This window comes from Notamacropus eugenii, chromosome 5 (genome assembly GCF_028372415.1).
Source record: "Notamacropus eugenii isolate mMacEug1 chromosome 5, mMacEug1.pri_v2, whole genome shotgun sequence".
NCBI lineage: Eukaryota > Metazoa > Chordata > Mammalia > Diprotodontia > Macropodidae > Notamacropus > Notamacropus eugenii.
The window spans coordinates 295,351,128-295,373,786 of NC_092876.1; the positions used below are offsets into that span (position 1 = coordinate 295,351,128).

Here is a 22,659-nt window from a genome sequence, read left to right on the forward strand (position 1 = left end):
TAAGGAGGGAGAGAGAGAGAAGGGGAGACAAGAGGGGAGGGGAGGGGAGGAGAGGAGAGAAGAGGATAGGAGAGAGGTGGGAGGAGAGGGGAGGTGTTGGTGACCTGAGAGATTAAGATATTTTTTTGCACTGGGCAACCAAGTCAGTAGGTGTCTGAGACAGGTTTCCCTGAATCTAAGGCTGGCCTCTTCACTATGCCTTTCTGCCTTATTGTCTGATATATGCTAGGAAATGGTAAAGATAAATTTCAAAAATATACTTTAGCTTTATTTTTTCTTTTAAAATAAAGTACTACTTGGCCTTCAAAATATCTTTATTTATATCATATCATAATGATAATATCATTCAAGGCAAAGTCATTTAAAGTCATCATTGATCATATCTGTCAGTTAAATGTGCTTGTGTTATCTTTTTCAATCTTCAAGACTAATGGTTTAAGGTTCACATTTAGTAATCTGATTGGACAAACCACCACTTGAGCAAAATAACCTATTTAGAGAAGTATTTAAGAGGATATTTAGAGAAGAGAAATCAAAACTTGTTCATCACTGAATAAGCAAGAGACTTTCAGGTAAGTGTGGCCAGGTACGTGCTGGCAAATATCTAACAAGAAAGAGAGAGAGAGAGAGAGAGAGAGAGAGAGAGAGAGAGAGAGAGAGAGAGAGAGAGAGAGACAGAGAGACAGAGACAGAGAGACAGAGACAGACAGAGAGAACTGCAAATTATAAATCATAAAACCCTTTTAAATTTAATTGACATTATAAGAAATTTTTTTTCGACACTTTCTTAAATCTAAACAATCGTCAAAAATAAATCAAGTCCTGATTTACAGCATTTGCCAATATCCAAGGTATAAATGGTTACACTGAAATTTTGACAATTTAAAATTTAAAGAAAAATTTAACTGGCTCTCCTAAGCCTATGCAAACTGGCCATAGCACTTCACTATATAGAGAGTACTGAAGTTTAGGTAGCTGGATTTAGCTGGATCTCTTATGTAAACTTTAGAAATAAGCTTTATGTAGGAAAGGGGTTGATGAGGTCCTGCTGTATCTGGTAACATTAAAAAATGCCATTTATATATATGTAAATGGATGACAGAAGGAAATGGACCTTCCAAATTGTCACAGATCTGCACTATGCTCAGCTTCAACCTATATGAGACTGTGATATATTAACGATGTTATATGTTGTACTATTAATGCAAGAGTAAATTACTGCTAATTCTGTACCTTGTTAATTCCAGATGAAGTCACTTATTTTGCATATAATTCTATGCACATGTTATCTTCTCCAACAGAATATACACTCTTTCAGGCAAGGACATTCTTTTTTGGCTTTTGAAATCCCCTTCACCTCCCTATCCGGAACAGTACCCTGCACACAGTGGGTGCTCAATAAATGCTTGTTGATTGACAGATGAACCACAGAGTTATGCCTCAACCACTATGAAACTCAAGTGATTGTGAAAAAGAATCTTTTCCCTTTCTTTTACACTGAATCCTGGCCTTTGAAGGTCTTCAAGAATCTCAGCTTTGAGATCAGGTGGAGCAGTTTTGCTAAAGTGACAGGTTTCTGTTAAAAAGTCCAGAAGTAGTTCTCCATTTTCATTGCCTTCAACAAAGCAATCTGATATATCCATTGTGGACAGAAGGTCAAAGCAGTCATATTTAATTTCCAAAGTTTCCAGGATTTGGATGATGTCAGGGGATGACACATAGAGGCAGAGATCATTTTGGGGTAAGCGGGATCCATACTTTTTCCACAGTTTGTCCCAACCACTGGTTCCTATCATAGAGAAAAAAAAAATTAAGCATTGGATGACTGCAGGCAAAACCACAATAAATACTTTGACAATGCAAATGAACTATGAAGGAAGGTGACCTCTTTTAACTTATAGAAAACTTCCTGAGGGTACTGCGTATTGTGGCACTGAAAGATTAGCTTGACTTGTCATTTAGCTGTTTCACGATGTAGGTGTGAGAGACAGGGTGATGTAGTCACTAGAAAACCATCCATGGCACCGGGAAGGACTGGGTTTAATTCTTGCCTCTCACAAATACTGGCTGGGTCACCCGGGGAAAATCATTTAACCTCTTAGGGCTCTAGACAACTCATAAAAGTGCAAAATAGAGGAAATTTTCTTCCTGGATGAAATCACATGTCTTGATGAAAAAAAATGTAAACAAGTTTTATTTTCCCAACTAAATTATAATCCCCTTCATGAGGGATTATGTCTTAAACATCACTCAATTCCCCACAATACTTATTCCAATACTATTTGTACACATAATGAATGAATTGGATTGTGAGTCCAATGGGAATGTGTGTGTATATACATACAGATATTGTTTATTTGTGTGTGCATGTATGTATATATGCATGTATATATACACATATGTATGTATACATGTATGTGTGCATGTGTGTTTTCACACACGCGCGCACTATGTTGTGGTTCAGTTGCTTCAGTTGTGTCTACTCTTTATGAACCCTGGAGATTTTCTTGGCAAAGATACTGGAGTGGTTTGCCATTTCCTTTCCCAGCTCATTTTACAGGTCAGGAAACCAAGGCAAACAGGATTAAGGCACTTGCCCACGTTTACCTGGTTAATAAGTGTCTGAGGCCAGATATGAACTCAGGTCTTCCCGATAGGCCTAGTGCTTCATCAACCTAGCTTTGTGTGTATATGTATGTATGTATATGTGTATGTGTATGTATACATCTATCGACAGATAGACATCTATATTTATATATGTGTATATCTATCTATATATACATATATATGGAAGATGAATGTGTGTGTATATATGTAAACATATAATATACCTATATGCATATTTACGTGTGCGTGTCCAAAATGTGGTAACCTGACATTTCATCTTCTTTTAGATTAGATCAAAATGACATAAAAGGGGAAAATCTAGAAAATAATTTTTTTATTTGAAATTTTCTTGAGAAGCCATACTACTCTTTTAGAACTTTGTTTCTCCTGCTTTTACAAAGTTTTGCTGAAAAAGGAAGTGAAATAGAATGAGACAGAATCCAGTTTTTCTTAGAAGTAGGGTCCTTAAAATCCACTCAGGTAGATGGTAACAGTAGAGAGAGCACAGGGCCTGGAATCAAGAAGACTCACTATGTCACTTCACCTTCATCTGCCTCAGCTACCTCATGTGTAAAATGAGGATGATAACAGCCCTTCCCTCCTGGAGTTGTTGTAAGAATCAAATGACCTAAAAATGGTAAAGTGCTTAGGACAGTGCATGACTCATAGGAAGCACTAGGCAAATATTAGCTATTATATGGTCTAATATCCTCATATTATAACTGAGGAAACTGAATTCCAGAGAGGCAAAGTCACTTGCTGGAGGTCATAAGGCAAATTAATAAAACTAGGAGTACTGCCCACATTTTCCTGACTTGAGTTATATTCTTCTCCTTGCCTCCCTCTTATATCTGTTGTATTTTTCATCTTAATCAAGCAATATGATGTTCAAGTTTTTATAATAATAAAAACCTTAAATGAGCTCCTGATCTGAGCAAAGTGCTGTAAGGGAAACAAAGAAGTAGATTGCATATGTTAGTCCTTGAGGAGCTAGCTTGAAATTAGTCAAAAATGTAAAAACAACAATAGCTAACATTTATTTTAGCACTTTGAGGTTTGCAAAGGAATTTACATGTATTAACTTGGGATAATTCGAGATGGGTGAAGATTACAAATCAGTTCAATTAAACAAATACTTATTAAGCACCTATTATATGCAAGACACTGCTTTAGGAAAGCACCAGGGAGAAAAAGATACATATGACACAACTTGTGCTCTTGGGGAGCTTATAAAATTTTTTTTATTTTTTTCCAAATTTATTAAATTATTTGTGTTTCAGTTTTCAACAATAACTTCTATAAGTTCCAAAATTTCTTCCCCTTCTTCCCCATGATGACATCCAATCTTATACGGGCTTTACATGTACATGCCTATTAAACACATTTTCACATTAGTCATGTTGCATAGAAGAATTAAAACTAATGGAAGAAACCATGAGAAAAACAAAATAAAACAAAAAACCTAATAAAAGAGAAAATAGTCTGCCTCATTTTGCATTCCTACTTCATAGCTCTTTCTCTGGATGTGGATGACATTTTTCATCATGAGCCCTTTGGAATTGTTTTAGGTCCTTGAATTTCTGTGAAGGGGTAAGATCAAAAATCTTCCTCACGTACTGTGAAAATTACTGTGTATAACGTTCTCCTGGTTCTGCACACTTCACTCAGCATTAGTTCATATAAATCTTTCCAGGTTTTTCTGAAGTTCAGCTGTTTGTCATTTCTTATAACACAATAGTATTCCATTACATTCGTATACCTCAACTTGTTCAGTCGTTCCCCAACTTATGGGCAGTTTTCCTCGATTTCCAGTTCTTGGCAACCACAAAAAGAGCTGCTATACATATGTTTGTACATGTGGGTCCTTTTCCATTTTTATGATCTTTGGGATACAGCCCTAGAAGCGATATTGCTGAGTCAAAGGGTAGGCACATTTTTATAGTCCTTTGGGCATAGTTTCAAATGGCTGTACAGAATCATTGGATCAACTCACAGGGGAGCTTAAAATTTAATGGAAAAAAGATGCCAATAGTCATGGAAGAGTTTAGTAATGGGAATAGGATTTGCAATTAGATAACCAGGATTCAAGTTCCACTTGCCACTTGCATAACCTTGATTAAGTCTCTTGATTTTTCTCATCTGTGAAATTAGAAGGTTGGACAGGCTGACCTCTAAAGCCCCTTTCAGCTTTTAATAATAAGTATAAAGGAAGGGTCCAGGAAAAAAGGAGTGGGGGAAGTCTTTTTGCATCATGAAGCAGCTAAAAACCTCATTTGGACTTTAAAGGATGGGAGGGATTTTGAAAAGTGGAAAACAGATCAGGGAGAAAGATATCCATTTCAGGCAATAGAGGATGCTGGACAGAAAGCAAATCAGGTTGGTTGAAATACTGAGTTCTCAAAGAGGAGACTGTAAATAATTTGGAGCCAAATCATCTAGTACCTCAGTCTCTAGGATGATGACAGAAAAGATACTACAAGGCACTCTGGTGTTTAATTAATTTCCAAAATGAATGACATGGTCCTGAGTTCTAAGGAAGGAAAGATTGTTTCATGCTGGGTAGAACTGCATGTGAGGAATGTTGGAAAGGGAGAAACCCTAAGTTCAAAGAAGGACAACACAGAAATGCAAAAGTTTTCATTCAAAAGCTAGCTGTTTATCTTTTTGAACAGAAATCTGTCTACAAACAAGATCTTACAGTAAAACAAACACTGCAGTGATTGAAAATAACCTCAGTGCTATTTTTTCACCTGAAAGAAAATGAGAACTAAGCACTAACTGCAGAAATGGTGCCTATGTCAGTGGTCTGTGACTCAGTAGTACTTCCAAGATGAGCTGTATACATTCCCTAACTGATACATTATTATAATAGTTTTCAGTGGGTGTGACTATGGTGTTACTTTTGGTTTCAACATGCTAGAGCCTGGATTTCTTTTTTTTTTTTAATGGCATTAAAAATAACACAATATTATTTGCGTATTTCCTCAGACAAGCTAAAAGAGAAGAAAAATTTAGTCTTCTTCTGATCTTCTTTTAGTTTATAGCATCCTAGAATTTCAGAGTTGGAAGGGATTTAAGAAATTGTCTAGCTCAATCCATGCCTGAGCAGAAATTCTCTCTACAACATCCCTGACAAATGGTCTAGTTGAAGAGTCTGGTGACTTGAAGAATTTATCAAAAGGGCTTTAAAGAAAATGGAGGTGGGGAAGAGAAAGCTGACCACATACATGCACCGTTAGTTCTCACAGAAAGTGGCAGACAAAGCACAGGAAAAAGAATGTAAGTAGGGAAGTAAAGTAATTTATAAGAGACACTACCAGCAATAGCTGTAGCAAAGCTCATGGCCTCATATGTCTCTACATAAATACGCAGGTACGGGCAATAAAGAAAGTGAAACACGTCTTAATGCAAAAAGGAAAACTTGACCTTGTAGGGACTACTGAGACTTGGTGGACTGTGCCTGATGGCTGTAATAGAACAACCAAAACGTATACCTTATTTAAAAAGAACAGATCAGATAAAAGAGGCAATAACTAATGGTAAATACTCCTACAATCCACAAACTGGAAGGACATACATTGTGGAGAGCTTTTTTCTGAGACTGGATGTGGGGGAAATATTAACAATATTGCAGTAGAAATATAATACAAACTACCCTGCTCAAGGGAGAAAATGAATGCATTCAGGAAATATGCTTATCAGGGAAGTGAATTGTAGTAATGATGGGAAACTTTAAATAAGTAAATGTTGGAATCTGTCTCTAATAAAAATAGAGTGGCTAAAAGTATTATTTGTTGTGAAAATTATTATTTTCTTTAAAGTAGAATAAGCAGCAAATGAAGATTCTAGAACCGATTATAACAGATAAGAACTATTTGCTGAAGGATGCTGAGAAACTAGGGAGGAAACATCATGCCATCTTAAGAATTTATGTTACATATGTGGGAAAGAATGTTGGTACAGTTTCAAGTACACTCTGCATTTGGGGAGAGTAGGTGTCAAAGAGTTCAGGTAAAGGATATGTAGCATTCCATGACCTAAAATTCCACAGGGGAAATCAGCCCAAGGTGAATGGAGTTGGCTCGAGAAAGAATGCTTATGATACAAATTGGGGAATTGTAAAGAGAGACAAATGTGGATATTACAAGGAATTCATTGACCAAGTTATAGTTTTAAAAGATTTATTCAAAAGAAGGAAGCAAACATAAAGTAATCGAGGTCAAAAATAAATCTAGAGTGGACTGGTCTGATAAAGATAGTGTCAAGAAAATTCCAAAGGACTCATGATGAAAAATGCTATCCACATCCAGAGAAAGAACTGGTGCTGTTTGAATGGAAATCAAAGCATACTTTTTTCACTTTTTTTCTTTTTTTTTAGTCTGTGTTTTCTTTCACAACATGACTAAAGTGGAAATATGTTTTGCATGACTGTACATGTATAACATATCAAATTGCTTACTCTTTCAGGGAGGTAGGGCAAAAAGGGAAGATGGAGAATTTGGAACTCAAAGCTTAAGAAAAAATAATGTTAAAAATTGTTTTTACATGTAATTTGGAAAAAACATTCATAAAAAAAGAATAATATCAAAAGCATAAAACACATAATGAGCCATCAATGAATGTGGAAGGAGGGTAAAAGTATCAGGTACAGGACAAAGGTCAATAAAAGTACTACTATTTGTAGTATTAGAATTAGGATTAGAAGAGAGATTGTCAGAGAGGAAGCATGACCACTAAACTTTTGCTTCTGTTTTTTGTTTTTGCCAAAAATAATAATCTTTGAATTGGTAATGACAGAAAATCCAAAAATTGTCTAACAAGGTAAATAAGGAAATAGCCTGAGATCACTCAATGAATCCAAGTCAACTTCTCAGACAATCTACCTTACAAAGTCCTGAAAGAATTCATAGAATTAATTCATAGATACTGTTACTAAACTATCAATGACTTTAGAAAAACTGGGAAGAACAGTAGAGATGCCTCAGTACTGGAGAAATGCAAATGTTATCCAGGTATTTTCAGAAAAAGAGGCAGGTGAATTCTTCAATTTATAGTATGATTAATTGCATTTTAGTTTCAACAAAATTCTAGAATGTGATGTTAATAAAGTGACTTGTGATCAATTAAAAAGGGAATCAATGATCATTAAGAACTAGAATCAAAACAGGTCATACCAGACTATGCTCATTTCTGTTTTGGATAGGTATTAGCAGGAATGAACTGGAGTTGGCTCATATTGGCCCTTGAGAGCCTGTCGTTAAATTTCCAGCATGAATATTTGCACCTTGAGAATCAGCAGACAATACAAATCAGCATGTTATTTATTGTTTTATTGCTTGCTTAGATTTAAGAAGATGATGTAGAAAACGTTATTAATGCAGATTAGAAGCAAAAGTGTGTCATGTGTCCATTTTTTTTCAGAGAGCCTATTGTTAAAAATTTACCAACAAATGCTAAGTTATTAGTATTATAATCATAGCATACCTAGATTTCAGAGAAATACTGAACATCTCTCATGATATCCTCATGGATGGAAAAGACAAAGAGTGTGGACTAGACAATGGTAGGTGAATCCAAAACTGGTTAGATAATACAAACCAAAACTGTAATAAATGGATTGATGTCAATCTGGAAGAAATTTTCTGGTGGAGTGCCCCAGGGACTTGTCCTTGGCCCTATGCTGCTCAATAATTTTTTATCAGTGCATCAGTCTAGAAAAAAAGCTTTAAGTGCTTACTCTGTGATAGCCACCGGAGTATGCTTAAGTAAAACAAAGTGCAAAATGTCTAATTTGTGGCTGACACAAAGCAGGCATGGATAACTAACACTTTGAACAAGAGAGCTTGAAGGTAACAACAGACCAAATCGAATCATATAATATGGTACAGAGATCAATGTGAAATTCTATGTGTAGGTTGAAAAATAGAATAGACAAGTACACAGGATGAGAAAAGAATGACTAGATAACAGATTGTGTGAAAAGTTTTTGGTCTTTTTTTTCTTAACTTTCTTTTTTTGTTATTTTTAAGTCCAAAACTGTCTCCCTTTCTCCCTCCCCACCCACATTAGAGAAAGCTACCATTTGACATAGATTTACAAATGCATGCAAAACTATACTCTGTATAGTTTTATTTATCAGTTCTTTCTCTGGAGGTGTATAGCAAGTTCCTTCATAGGTCCTTTATAGTTGATTTCAATATATTATTAAGAATAATTTGTTTGTTCACAATTATCTTTAAACAATACTGTTGTTACTGTGTTCAGCATTATCATGGTTCTGTTCACTCCACTTTTAATCACTTCATGGAAGTCTTTCTATGTTTTCCTAAAATCAACCAGCTCGTTATTTCTTATAGTGCAGTAGTATTCCATCACAATCATATACCACAACTTGTTTAGCAATTCCCCACTTGAGGGAGTCTTGATTTTCAGTTCTTTGCACGAAAAAGGGAGGTGTTATAATTTTTTGAACATGCATATTCTTTTCCTTTCCCCCTAATCACATTGGGAGACAGTTCTAATAGCTGGTTCAAAGGGTATACACAATTTTACAACTCTTTGGGCATAATTCCAGAGTCCCCAAATGGTCGAATGAGTTCACAATTACATCAACAGTGTATTAATGTCCCAATTTTTCCACAATCCTTCCAAAATTTGTCATTTTCCCCTTCTATCATTTTAGCTAATTTGATAGGTGTGAGATGATATTTGGACTCTTTAAATTTGCATTTCTCTAATCAATAATGAATTAGAGCATTTTTTTATATAGTCATATACAGTTTTGATTTCTTCATAGAAAAACTGGCTGTTCATATCATTTGACCATTTATCAATTGAGGAATGACTAATAATTTTATAAATTTGACAAAGTTCTCTATATATTTGAGATATGAGACCTTTATCTAAGAAACTGTCTCTAAAATTTCCCCCCAATTTTCTGTTCTCCTTGTGATCTTGGCTACAGTGGTTTAATTTGTACAAAATCTTTTTAAATTCAATTTAATCAAAACTATACATTTTATGTCTCTCAATGCCCTGTGTTTCTATTTTATTAATAAACTCTCATATTTATTAGTCTAATATGTAATATGTTCCATGGTTTCTTATATCTTCCTTCATATCTAAATCATATATGCACTTTATTATATGGAATGACTAATGAGGTAATAAAGTTATCTCTCTTTGCAGATGATATAATGATATACTTGGAAAACCCTATATATAAAATAGTATGCTTTGATGTGCATTCATCTCTGGATGTGGATAGAATTTTCCATTATGAGTCTTTTGGAATGCTTTAGATGATTTTATTGCTAAGAAGAGCTGTCTATCAAAGTTGATAGACTATATATTTTCATAAATATATATTTGTATGTATGGTTTAGTTGATCATTGTACAATGTTGCTCTTACTGTGTACAACGTTCTCGTGATTCTGCTCACTTCACTCAGCATCAGTTCATATAAATCTTTCCAAGTTTTTCTGAAATCTATGTATTCATCATTTCTTATGGAACAATAGTATTCCATTACATTGATATACCACAAATTGTTCAGTCATTTCCCAATTAATGGGCATCCCCTCAATTTTCCAATTCTTCGTCACCACAAAGATGCTATAAATGTTTCTGTACTTGTGGGTCCTTTTCCATTTTTTACAATCTCTTTGGGATACAGACATAGTAGTGGTATTGCTGGAACAAAGGCTATGCACAGTTTTATAGCCCTTTGGGCATAGTTCCAAATTGTTCTCCAGAATGACTGAATCAGTTCATAACTTTATCAACAATGCATTAGTGCTCCAATTTTCCCACATTTTCTCGAACACTTATCAATTTCCTGTTTTGTCATAGTCAATCTGATAGGTGTGATGTGGTACCTCAGAGCTGTTTTGATTTGCATTTCTCCAATCAACAGTGATTTAGAACATTTTTTCACATGACTATAGATAGCTTTAATTTCTTCATTTGAAAACTGCCTGTTCATATCGTATGACCAATTATTAACTGGGGAAGGACTTGTATTCTTATAAATTTAACTCCGTTCTCTATATATTTGAGAAATGAGACCTTTATCAGAAACACTGGCAGTTAAACTTGTTTCTCAGCTTTCTGCTTTCCTTCTAATCTTGGTTGCATTGGCTTTGTGCAAAAAAAAAAACAACAAAAAAACAGCTTTTCAATTTAAAGTAGTCAGAATTATCCATTTTACATTTCATAATGTTCTCCATCTCTTCTTTGGTCATAATTTCTTCCCCTTTCCATAGATCTGATAGGCAAACTATTCCTCGCTCTCCTAATTTGCTTATGGTATCACCTTTTATGTCTCAATCATGTACCCATTTTGATCTTATCTTGGTGCAAAATATTGGTCTATGCCTTGTATATGTCATACTATTTTCCAGTTTTCCCAGCAGATTTTGTCTAATAGTGAGATCTTAACTCAGAAGGTGGAGACTTCAGGTTTATCAAACACTATTGTCATTGATTAGTGTGTTTTAGGTACCTAACCTATTCCATTGATCCACCACTCTATTTCTTAGCCGGTACCAAATAGTTTTTGATTGCTGCTTTATAATATAGTTGAAGATCTGGAATGGCTAAGCAACTATCCTTTGCATTTTTCTCATTAATTCCTTTGATATTATTGACTTTTTGTTCTTCCACATGAATTTTGTTATTATTTTTTCTAGCTGTTTAAAGTATTTCTGGGGTGGTTTGATGAGCATGGCATTGAATAAGTAAATCAATTTAGGTAAAATTTCTTTTGAGTGTTTTTAATAGGAATGTTTTGTCATGTTAGCTTTTTTGGGTCAAAAGCTTTTCCTGTATCAAAGTAATCGTAGGAATTTTTTTTTACTTTTTTAATTGATGTGATCAATTAGGTTAATAATTTTCCTTATGTTAAATCATCCCTGCATTCACCATATAAATCACACTAGATCATCATGTATAATCTTTGTGATATGTTGTTGTAATCTCCTTGATAGTATATTTAGAGTTTTGCATTCATACTTATTAATGGAATTGGTCTGTAATTCTCTTTCAATATTTTTGCTGTTTTTGGTTTAGATATTAATACCATATTCATTTCATAAAAGAAGTTTGGCAGAACTCCTTCTTTGTCTATTATTCCAAATAGTTTATTTAATATTGGAATTAATTGATCTTTAAATGTGTGGTAGAATCTTTTTTGTAAATCCATCTGGTCCTGGTAATTTTTTTCTTAAGAATCTCATTTATGGCCTGTTTAACTTCTTTTTCTAAAATAGGTTTATTGATTTATTTATTCTATTTCTTCTTCTGTTTATTTAGGCAGTTTGTGTTTTTGTAAATAATCTTCCATTTCACTTAAATTATTACATTTATTGGAAGTGAGTAAAATAACTCATAATAATTGCTTTGCTTTTATCTTCATTAGTAATATAGTAGCCCTTTTCATTTTTGATACTAGTAATCTGGTTTTCTTTTCTCTTTTTTTATTATGTTAACCAATGGCTTATCTATTTTAATGTTTTCTTTCACAAAACCAACTTCTAATTTTATTTATTGATTCAATAAATTTCTTACATTCAATTTTATTAATCTCACTTTTAATTTTTAGGATTTCTGATTTGTTGTTTAATTGGGTATTTTTAATTTGTTCTTTTTCTAATTTTTTAGTTGCATGCCCAATTCATAAGTATGCTCTTTCTCTATTTTATTGATATAAGCATTTGTGGTATAAATTTTCCTCTGATTACTTTTTTTTGCTGCCTATCCCATAAGTTTTGATATTTTGTTTCATTATCATCATTATCTTTAAAAATTATTTATTGTTTATATGATTTGTTCTTTAACCCATTCATAAATTAAGATTTGGTTATTTAGCTCTCCAATTAATTTTAATATGTGTTCCTATGGTCCCTTATTAAATTAAATTTTATTGCATTATGATCTGAAAAGGATGAATTTAATATTTCTCACTTTCTATGTTTAACTATAAAGTTTTTATGCCCTAATGTAAAGTCAGTTTTTGTAAAGGTACCAGGTACTGCTGAGCAAAAAAGGTATATTCCTTCCTATACTCATTCAGTTCTCTCTATATGCCTATCATATCTAGCTTATCTAAGATTCTATTAACTCTTTGACTTCTTTCTTATTTATTTGTTTGTTTGGTTGGTTGGTTTAGCTAGCTCTGAAAGGGGAAGATTGAAGTTCTCACTATTGTAATTTTGTTATCTATCGCCATCTATATCTCACTTACTTTTTGCTTAAAAATTGTAGATGCTACATCATTTGGTGCATATAGGTTTAGTACGGATTATTCATACTTCATTGTCTGTGGTATCTTTTTTCATATTTTCATCTTTATCTCTTTTAAGTAAATCTATTTTTGGTTTTAACTTTGAGATCATGATTGTCATCTCTGCTTTTTCTGCATCAGCTGAAGCATAATAAATTCTACTCCTGTCTTTTACTTCTACTCTATGTGTATCTCATTTTTAAATATGCTTCTTTTCAATAACATATTATCAGATTTTTTTAAAAATTCAGTCTGCTGTTCATTTTCATTTTGAGTAAACATCCATTCACATTCAAAGTTATAATTACTAGTTGTATATTTCCCTATATTCTGTTTTTCAGTACTTTTTATTCTTCCCTCTCTCTCTTTTTACCCCATCTCTTCTCAAATGTCTAATTGAATTCTAACCACTGCCTCCCTAATCCACACCCCTTTTAAGAATCCCTCCCTTATCCTCACCCCTTACCTTCTAATTCCTTAATCTATTCACCCTTCTAAGAGTCTCTCCCTTATCTTCTTTCACCTTTTAAAAATTCCTCCCTTACCTTCTCCCTTTACCTTCCTTTTTCTTAATTTATTCATCCTTCTAAGAATCTTTCCCTTATTCTCTCCCCTTACCCTCCTATTTTTTGATTTGCACGTCCTTCTAAGAGTCCTTCCTTATCCTATGCCCTCACACCACTATTTCTTTGTAAGTTAATGAGACTTTTATACCCTTCTTGATGTATATGTTATTCCCTCTTTAACCCAGTTCTGATGAGAATGAGCTTCTAGCACAATCAGTCCTCTACCCCTTTCTGCTTCCACTATTGCAGTTCCTTCATTTACACCTCATTTGTATGGGATAATTGCTCTGTTTTACTTCTCTCTACCCAATTTTATTTTTTAGGGTCATCCCATTATATTCAACTCAGCTCCAAGCTTTCTATCTATGTATGCTCCTTCACAATACCCAAGTAATGATAAAGTTCTTAAGAGTCACAGATAATATTTTCTCATATAAGAAGTAATGATTTTGACCTTCTTAAGTCTTTTATAATTGGTCTTTAATGTTTACCTTCTTGTGTTTCTCCTGAGACTAGAAGGTGAAATTTACCATTTATTCCTGGTCTTTTCTTCACAAATATCTGAAAATCCTTTGATACATTAAATATTCATTTTTTTCCATTCAGGATAACACATAGCTTTGCTGAGTAAGTTTTTCTTGTTTGAAAGCCCAGTTCCTTTGCTCTTTGGAATACATTGTTTCATAACCATTGGTCCTTTCACATAGAACCTGCTAAATCTTGTGTTATCCTAACTGTAGCTCCACAGTATTTTTTTTTTTTTAGTTGCTTGTACTGTGTTCTCCTCAATATGGGAGCTATGAAACTTAGCTATGATGTTCCTATGAGTTTTTATCTTGGGATTCCTTTTAGATGGTGCTTGGTGGATTTTTTCTATTTCTATTTTACCTTTTTGTTCTAAAACTTCATGTCAATTTTTCTTAATAATTAATTGAAATATAGTATGTAGACTCTATTTTTTTTAATGTTAACTTTCAAATAGTCCAACAATTATATTGTTACTCCTCAATCTATTCTCCAGGTCAGTTGTTTTTCTAATGAAATGTTTCACATTCTCTTCTTTTTTATTCTTTTGATTTTGTTTTATTATTTCTTGATGTCTTATAAAATTATTAGCTTCTTTTTGCCCTATTCTAATTTTTAAGAAGTTATTTTCTTCCATAAGTTTTTGAATCTCTTTTCCCAACTGGTTGGAAAAATTAGTTGGAAAAATTTCTTTTCATAGTTTTATTGTTTTTCTTGCATTACTCTTTTTTTCTCACTTTTCCTCAACCTCTCTTTTTAGATTTTTAAAATCTTCCAAAAACTCTTTTGGGGACTGTGACCTTTTGCTTTTTCTAGACAGAAGCAGTCATTTTCACTATCTTCTTCTGAGTTTGAGCCCAGATCGCTATTCCCATGGTGGGTATCGATGGTTGGTTCTTTATTTTTTGCTTTATTATCATTATTATTTAGCAGCTTATTTCTTGCCTGTTTACTTAGTGTTAAAGTTAGGTTTAGTCCTGAAGTGTGGGGACAATAACCTAGGCTTCAGGTTTTTGATACTGTTGTTTTCTGAGCTGTATCTGGGATCCTTCTTTCAAGTATTCCTCTCTTTCTGGAGTTCTGACCAGGTCCCCCTGCAGCACTGTCAGCACAAACATTCTTATTTCATGTAGTCCATCTTGGAGCTACAAGTTTCGGTTCACGCCTCTGTCCTGGAACCAAAACCAGGCACTCTGTGAGTCTCACACCAACAGAGTCCCCATACTTTGTGACCATAATCATGGACAATGTGCTCATTCCTCACAGCCACAGCTCAGGACTGCATCAGGTCAGTACAACACCAGAGGAGAGCCCTGCAATCTTCCCCTGATCTGATCCCCCACTGTCCATGAAGGGAAAGTTTCTGAAAACAAGGCTGCCTTCTCTACAGTTACCCCAGGGCTTGTTGTTTGTTGATTGAGAAGTATCTGTCTGGAAGTATTTGTACTTGATCAGGTCAGCCTGAGAGAGGTCTGGTATCTCCAAACATCCTCTGAAGTTGCCTTAGGAAGACAAGTGATTTACCACTGACTTTAAATTATTTCTGCAGCTCAAAGTTTGCTCTGAGGCTTTATTATACATGCATACATTCATTCATACATACACTCATACATACATGTATACACATGTATACATACACACATATATATGCGTACACACATATACACACACACGTACACATCTTTGTGAGGGAACGTAGGAGAGTCATATAATTTCCTGCCTTATTCCACCATCTTCCCATAATCCTCCAACACCCATTGAAATTTTGTGAATATGATCATGAGCTCCATTAATACAGGTACTTTTTCCTAACATAAAAGAAATAATAGCTTTATTATACTTTGCCTTAACTGGATATTTGGAATATTGTATTCAATTCTGGGGTCCCAATTTTAGAAAGAACCTTGATAATCTAAAGCATTTTCTAGGGGGTATGTGAAAGAATACTGGAGACCCTGCCAATGAGGATCTGTTGAAAGAATTGCAGTTGGCTAAAGGAGAATAGACAACTGCATATAAGGATTTGATGGAGCTATCATGTTTCTCTATTTTCTATTTTTCCCCTTTCTTTTCTCTTCTTATGCCTTCTCTTCTGTGCCCTTTTATCACCCTGACCATTTTTTTTTTTCTGAATCATTATTTTTCTTATTAAACATTTATTTTTTTCCCTCCCATCTCTTGCTGTCTACTGTGATTTTGGTTATACTTCCCTTATTAATCTATAATCTGATTCTAAAAGATTTCCAAAATTTTGAATGCTGGGACAGGTTGTCTTTTAATTTTTTTTTACATGCCTTAAAATCAGCATATCAATTAATAGGAATTGACTATTGGTCAGTAGTTTATATGGACAGTTTTGAAGCTGCAGATAGGGAGATTTGATAGAAATTTGACCCAATTGTATTTGTCATATATTTAAATAAACAATAATACATTTATATTATGTAGATCATATTTTGGCAATAATTAATTTCATAGTTATAATGTATTAGAAAATATGTCATGGGAAAGGATTTATGAAATAATTTCCTCATGCATTTCTGATAGCACTAAGGAGAGGATGTATCACTAAATACTTGTTAAAAATTAGTGAATCTCATACCCAAAGGAACTGGAAAGCTGAAAATGATATCTTAAGAAAGGAGCCACTGTGAGAACTATGATTCTGTGCCTTCCTTGAGCTTCATCCTCAAAATCCAGTGTGGCTTTCTTTACTCTATTCTGTGAAGCTACATGATCTATTAGATATCTCTTAATACTATGCTGTAGTGTAGGCATATTGCTGGCATGCCCCTCAGTGACTACAGATTTCTTGGAAAATGAATGGGAGAATTCTTTCTAGTTACTTTGGATTCTATTTTAGTTAATTACTGAATTTTAGCATTGGATGGGACCTCAGAAATTGTCTAATGCAAACAAGTGGGTAAGGTGATTTTCCCAAATGACCTTGGATCACAGTTAAAGGCAGAGCCTAGATTATAACCTACTGTTCTTTGCACCATGTTATATCTGTTGCCTACATTTCTTGATTTGCGGAAAATCTAATACAGCCATTAAACAAAGGAAATTCACAAAATTTTGCCTCTTTACTACAAGGTAGAAGTGAAGAAAATGCATTCTTGTCTGAGATTCAAAAATACTTGGTAAAAATAAGCACTAATTGAAAACAGTTTTTAAAGCCATATCCTTGACACAGTTGTGATAACAAGTCCTAGCGCAAGCCCCTACTTCAGGGTATGTTTCAAAACAGCATGTAGACACTGATGTGAAGAGACAGGTTTACATTTTAGGTGGAGGAAGCAATCTGGTATTTAGTGATTCATTGTCTTGGAGTCACATTGTAGGACTCTAGAATGCATTTGATCAAGCTGGACCACAGCTGACCAATATATAAGCTCAAAGAAATAGTATCATTATTTTGAAATGTTTGATTATAAATTCTTCTTGTTGCATTTCTAATCAGTGCTGTAGACTAACTGTCTAAAAATCTTAAAATTTAATCTCAAAATGTTTGAACAAATGCTGGCATATAAAAGTAATAGAGTATTATTTTTCTATAAAAAGAATGAATATGATGAATTCAGATTTCTGTGAACTCATATAGAGGATGTAAGTAGACCAAGGAGAGCAATATATGTAATGACTACAATAATGTTGTCATTTCAATAGAACGACGCTTTGTGATGGCAGGGACTGTCTCAGGGATTATTAGCACAGTGCCTAACGTACTAGATCTTTAAAAATCCTTGCTGATTGATACCAAATATTTAGCAAGAAGAACATTAAAAGGAAAGATAAACTTTAAGTCATTGGAATGACTAATCTTATTCCCAGAGAACATCTAATGAGGCATGCCTCCTTCCTCTTAGCAGAAAGGTGGGAGATTATGGAAACTGAAAGCTGTAAAGACATCTACACATGGCCACTGGATCCACTGGTTTTACCTAATTGTTTTTCATTATTTTAAAGGAAGATTCAGTACTTGGGATGAAGAAGGGAGGTGGGGACATCTCTGGAAAGAACTGCACAGTAAGAAAAAGTACCAATAATGATCTTCAGATAAATAGGTAAAACACTTATTTTGTGGTAAGTGCATTTTCTGAAGTAACAATGAGTTATGTCTTAAATGTTTTCCCTAAATATCCATTTTGAAAGAGAGGATAACTTTTGAGAAGAAGGACTGATGCAAACAAGGAACTAGTTTCTTTTGGTTTGCAATGATCTCCTTAATAATCATCCACAAACATTATGTACCACATGGTGTCTATAAATAAATGATTTGCTGCCACATCTGGTTAGTTACAACACATATGGATATGAAAAAAAGTACCTTGAATTGGATTATAAACACTGTCTTTAAGCTTTCTATAAAAGTCTAGATTTATAGAGAATGAAGAAACTTGGTCCATCCTCAACTCACTTTCCCTCATCCCATATATCCTGTCTATTCCAATTCTTGTCACAACAACTTGCATTAATTTAGGGTTTTATAGTTAGCCAGGCACTTTATGGATATTGATTTATTTTATCCTCACAACAACCTTGGGAGATAGTTGCTATTGTCATCCCTCTTTGCCAGATCAAGAAACTGAGGAGAGTAGAAGTTAAGTGATTTGCCCAGGATCACATAATTAGTCAATGCTTGTGGTTAAATTTGAAGTTGAGTCTTTTGAACCTTACACCCAGCCTTCTATCCACTATACCACCCAGCGGCCCTTAATTTTTAACTCTATGTCTCTCATATCCATCCCTTCTCTCCACTTATACTTCTGGGGCCATTGTAATAGTGTAATAGAATCCTATCAGATCTTTCTCTCTCAATTCAATTCTTTCTTCCACACAGCTGCCAAAGTGATTTTCCTTGTGCACAGGACTTACTATGTTACTCCCTCACTCAATATGTTCTACATAGTACCCTATAGGATAAAGTATAAACTCCTTAGAAATTTAGATCTTTATGACCATTCCACCTTCCCAGCTTCATCACTTACTATTCATTATTGCACCATAGTCTAGTCAAACCATTACTTGTAGTGACTTTCTTCTATGCCTGGAATGCCCTTCATCCTCACTTCTGCCTCTTAGAATGTGTAGCTTTTAATGTCTAGCATAAATGCCATCTTACACATGAAGCATTTCCTGATCTTTCCTGCTATTAGTACCTACTCCTCCAAATTACCTAGTATTTGTGGTGTATGTGCCTATGTATTTATATACTGTATTCCCCCATTAGAAGGTAAACTCTTTGAGGGTGAGGCCTATTTCACTTTAGTCTTTTTATGCTTAGTATCTAGCACAGTACCTGGACTATAGCAGGGTTGTTGATCAAAATGACCTTGACTTTCACCTATATTCAATAAATAACTCTCAAATAAGAAATTTTTGGTTTATTAAATTTTTTGATGGGTGTAGAGAACTCATGGTGAAAGAGCTTATTCAATCAATAAAGAATGTTAAGTATCACTTATAGTCTTAGAAATTATTTAGGAATACTGGAAGATGACATGATTTGTTCAGACTTACATAGTTGATGGGTATCAGGTCTTCTGACTATATGCTATTTTTCAGGAGCGGGCATATAGTACGTACACATAATATATACACATATATAAGTATACAGTTTTACAAATTATATATATATTATATTTATGATATTATTATGTACAAACTATATATATTATAAATATATGTGTTATATATTATAAATATTACAAATACTACTTGTTTGATGAATATGCTTAATTTATTTTTATAGTTTAGCTTACATTTATTAGAATGTTCTTTTTATTAAATATAAGGATTAAAATTAACCCATGCTAATTGAGTTTTGACATAATTCTAAGTTAAATGGAAACTATTTCATTGTTGAGAAATACATTTGCTTAGAGCAAAGAGTCATCACTTCTCCGTCAAGAGGCAGATAGGATGCTTGTTTCATCATGGGTCCTCTGGAATTGGCCTTGGTCATTGCTTTGGTCATACTTCTTAAGTCTTTCAAGCTTACCTTTACAATGTTGTTATTGTAAATTGTGCTTCCAGTAGAATCCATATTTTCTTATTATTTTGATTGTAAAATACCCTAAAGAGTGCTATGCCCATGGGAACACTTAGTGAAGACAGCTTTCTGCTATCTTCATGTGACCTTTCTCTGCCAAATTTTCTATCTAAGCTTGGCTTCCTCTTCCTGATAAATATATTCCTAGACAATTCTTGCTGTTGCTTACCCTATGAAAATGCAAGCTAATTTTAATATTAGTCATTATTAATGGATGAAATAAAATTAGGAAGGTAGAGATGATACATAGAGTTGTCTCAGTAATGATTTAATGTGAAGGAGGTAGAATTCCAACTTCCCTTTATGAATAGGTACTTAGAAGAGAGTGTACCCTTTAGAATATAACTTTTTTGAGGGTAAAGACTGTCTTGTTTGATTGTATTTGTATCCCCAGCACTTAACATCTGTCTCTCTCTCTTTGTCCCTCCCTCCCTCTCCCTCTCTACCTCTCTTTTTCTCCTCCCCTCTTCTTTCTCTCTCTCTCTTCCTCTCTCAGACCCTTCCCTTTTCTGAAGGATTCACTCAAAGTATCATCAGTTTTATCACTGTGAGTACTCCCTCTAATGACCCAGATTTCAACAATTTAGTGAAAGGTCATTAAGAGTTTTTATTGCCAAAAAATTCCTCATATTATGATTAACCTAGTGATAAGTCTATCAGAATTTAGACAAGTTGATGATCATGCAGTAGGCATATTATCAGTTCTATATTTGAAGGATTTCCAGTTTAGCAGTATGGCCTATATTCTGTTGGCATGGCCTTTGAGAATCCAGAGTCATCTCTCTCTCCTTCATGCTGGGACTTCAAAGAGGATGTGAGTGCAGGCTGAGTAGTAAGCATCGCTGAACATTCAGATTCCTGGTAATCCTACACATTACACCTGAGGCATTTTAGAGACTTTCTACCTGGAAGTCTTATAGTTACACACACACACACACGCACACACGCACACACATGCACACAAACCACACACAATCTAGTACAAGATTTGTGGAATCAATAACTTCCCTTCTAAGCACTTTTTTTTCATGTTCACTTTCTCTTTGCACATTCTTTACTTACTTAACCAGACATAGGTGTCTAATAGTTAGGAAACAAGTAACCAAAAGGCAATGTGCTGACACTCTAGTAGAGTGTTTAAGTTTTCTTTAACTACATTTCCATGCTAGCATTTCCGTATAAAATTGCATCTATAATGGCTAAGTATAGGGTCCAGACCTCATCAATACAAGGAACTTTATGATGAGAAAACTTTTTACTAGTAAAAGTCAGCACCTTTGCTGTGACTTAGAGGCTTAGAAGAGAGTTGTCCAAAGCACCTAGAGCTTAAGGGACTTGTCAGGATCATGCTGCCTGTATGTGTCAGAGATGGGAACTGAACTCAGGTGTTCCTACTTCCCAAGGAGAGCTCTTCATTCACAATACCATTCTGTCTTTCACATGTATGTTAATAGTACAGATACGTATTTCTGGATGTATTCTGAGGTCATTTGAAATTCTTAAAGGTATGAAAATAACTGGCATTTATACTGTATCTTATGGTTTGTAAAAGTGCTTTGCGTGTATTATCTCATTTAATTCTCATAATAACCTATAAGTTAAGTACAAGGAATCACTCCACATCTTAATTTGACATTCATTAGATGAAGAAATGCAGGCTCGAAGTGATTAAGTAATTTTTTGGGTATTGGAGGTAGAATTCAACCCCAAGTCTCTCCTAACTCCAAGTCCAGGATTCTTTTCACTGCACCACATTCGCTTCTTCTCTTCTAAGTACCTATTCAATGCCTGAGTTTAGTTAAAGGAGTAGGTAAGAATGATAGTTTCATCTTTTCATAGTAAAATAACTCCACTCTGCCTTGTTCGTTCAGCAGCAGCTCTTGTGAAGAGTTCTCAAACTAAAGCCAAGTATTTGAATTGGTCCCACATGGGAAATGCAGATTCTTAGCCCACTAGAGGGCTCTCAAATTAAGACCTGCCATGAATGGCCCTCCCAATTCCCTTAAGACCAACCGACTGTCTAGCAAAAGTCATTTTCATGCAATTTAGGATGAAGCTAAATGATATAAGCCATTCCCACACAAATACATGCATACTCGCCTATTTGTACTTTTAAATTCAGGTTGGAATGAGAATAACCTACCTGACACAAGAATAATAAGTATCTTGCCCATGGTATCCAGGAGACTGTGGAAAAATTTCAGAGTAGCTGGGACATCTTTTACATAATACAGCATCTAGAAATAAAAAAAAAGGAAAAATGTAACAACAAAGTGATCGGACTATAGTAGCTGACAGTCTCTCTTTTCGTTTCTTGGAACCAAATGTTCACGACAGAGTTTTGGTTTCTAAGGTACGTAGTTTTTGTTCCAGAAAAGAGCAAAGGCGGGGGCGGGGGGGGAGGGGAGTTTGAATGTTGCACAGAAACTGAAATGTGAGACAAAAGGGAATTTTCAAGTTAGGGAGGCACTAGCTATTAAGCTTGAGGATACCAAAGTCCTTTCATGCCTGTAGCAAAGGAGATAATCATTAACATTTATATTGTGTATATAGTATACACATAGTGTTTTTTGTATATTATAATTTATATATTTATATAATATAATTTATATGTGTATTTTTA

The 22,659-nt window shown here is 34.3% G+C and overlaps 1 protein-coding gene across 1 annotated transcript in view; it reads right to left on the reverse strand.

The window, feature by feature from the left end:
- Positions 1 to 296: 296 nt before the first annotated feature.
- Positions 297 to 22,659, reverse strand: part of HNMT (histamine N-methyltransferase) — a 54,044-nt gene continuing 31,681 nt past the window's right edge. The window contains exons 5-6 of the mRNA XM_072613201.1: positions 22,180 to 22,273; positions 297 to 1,789 (exon numbers count right to left, since the gene is read on the reverse strand). Of these exons, the coding sequence (XP_072469302.1) occupies positions 1,434 to 1,789; positions 22,180 to 22,273 (450 nt within the window). The 3' untranslated portion in view covers positions 297 to 1,433. The remainder of the gene's footprint in view (positions 1,790 to 22,179; positions 22,274 to 22,659) is intronic.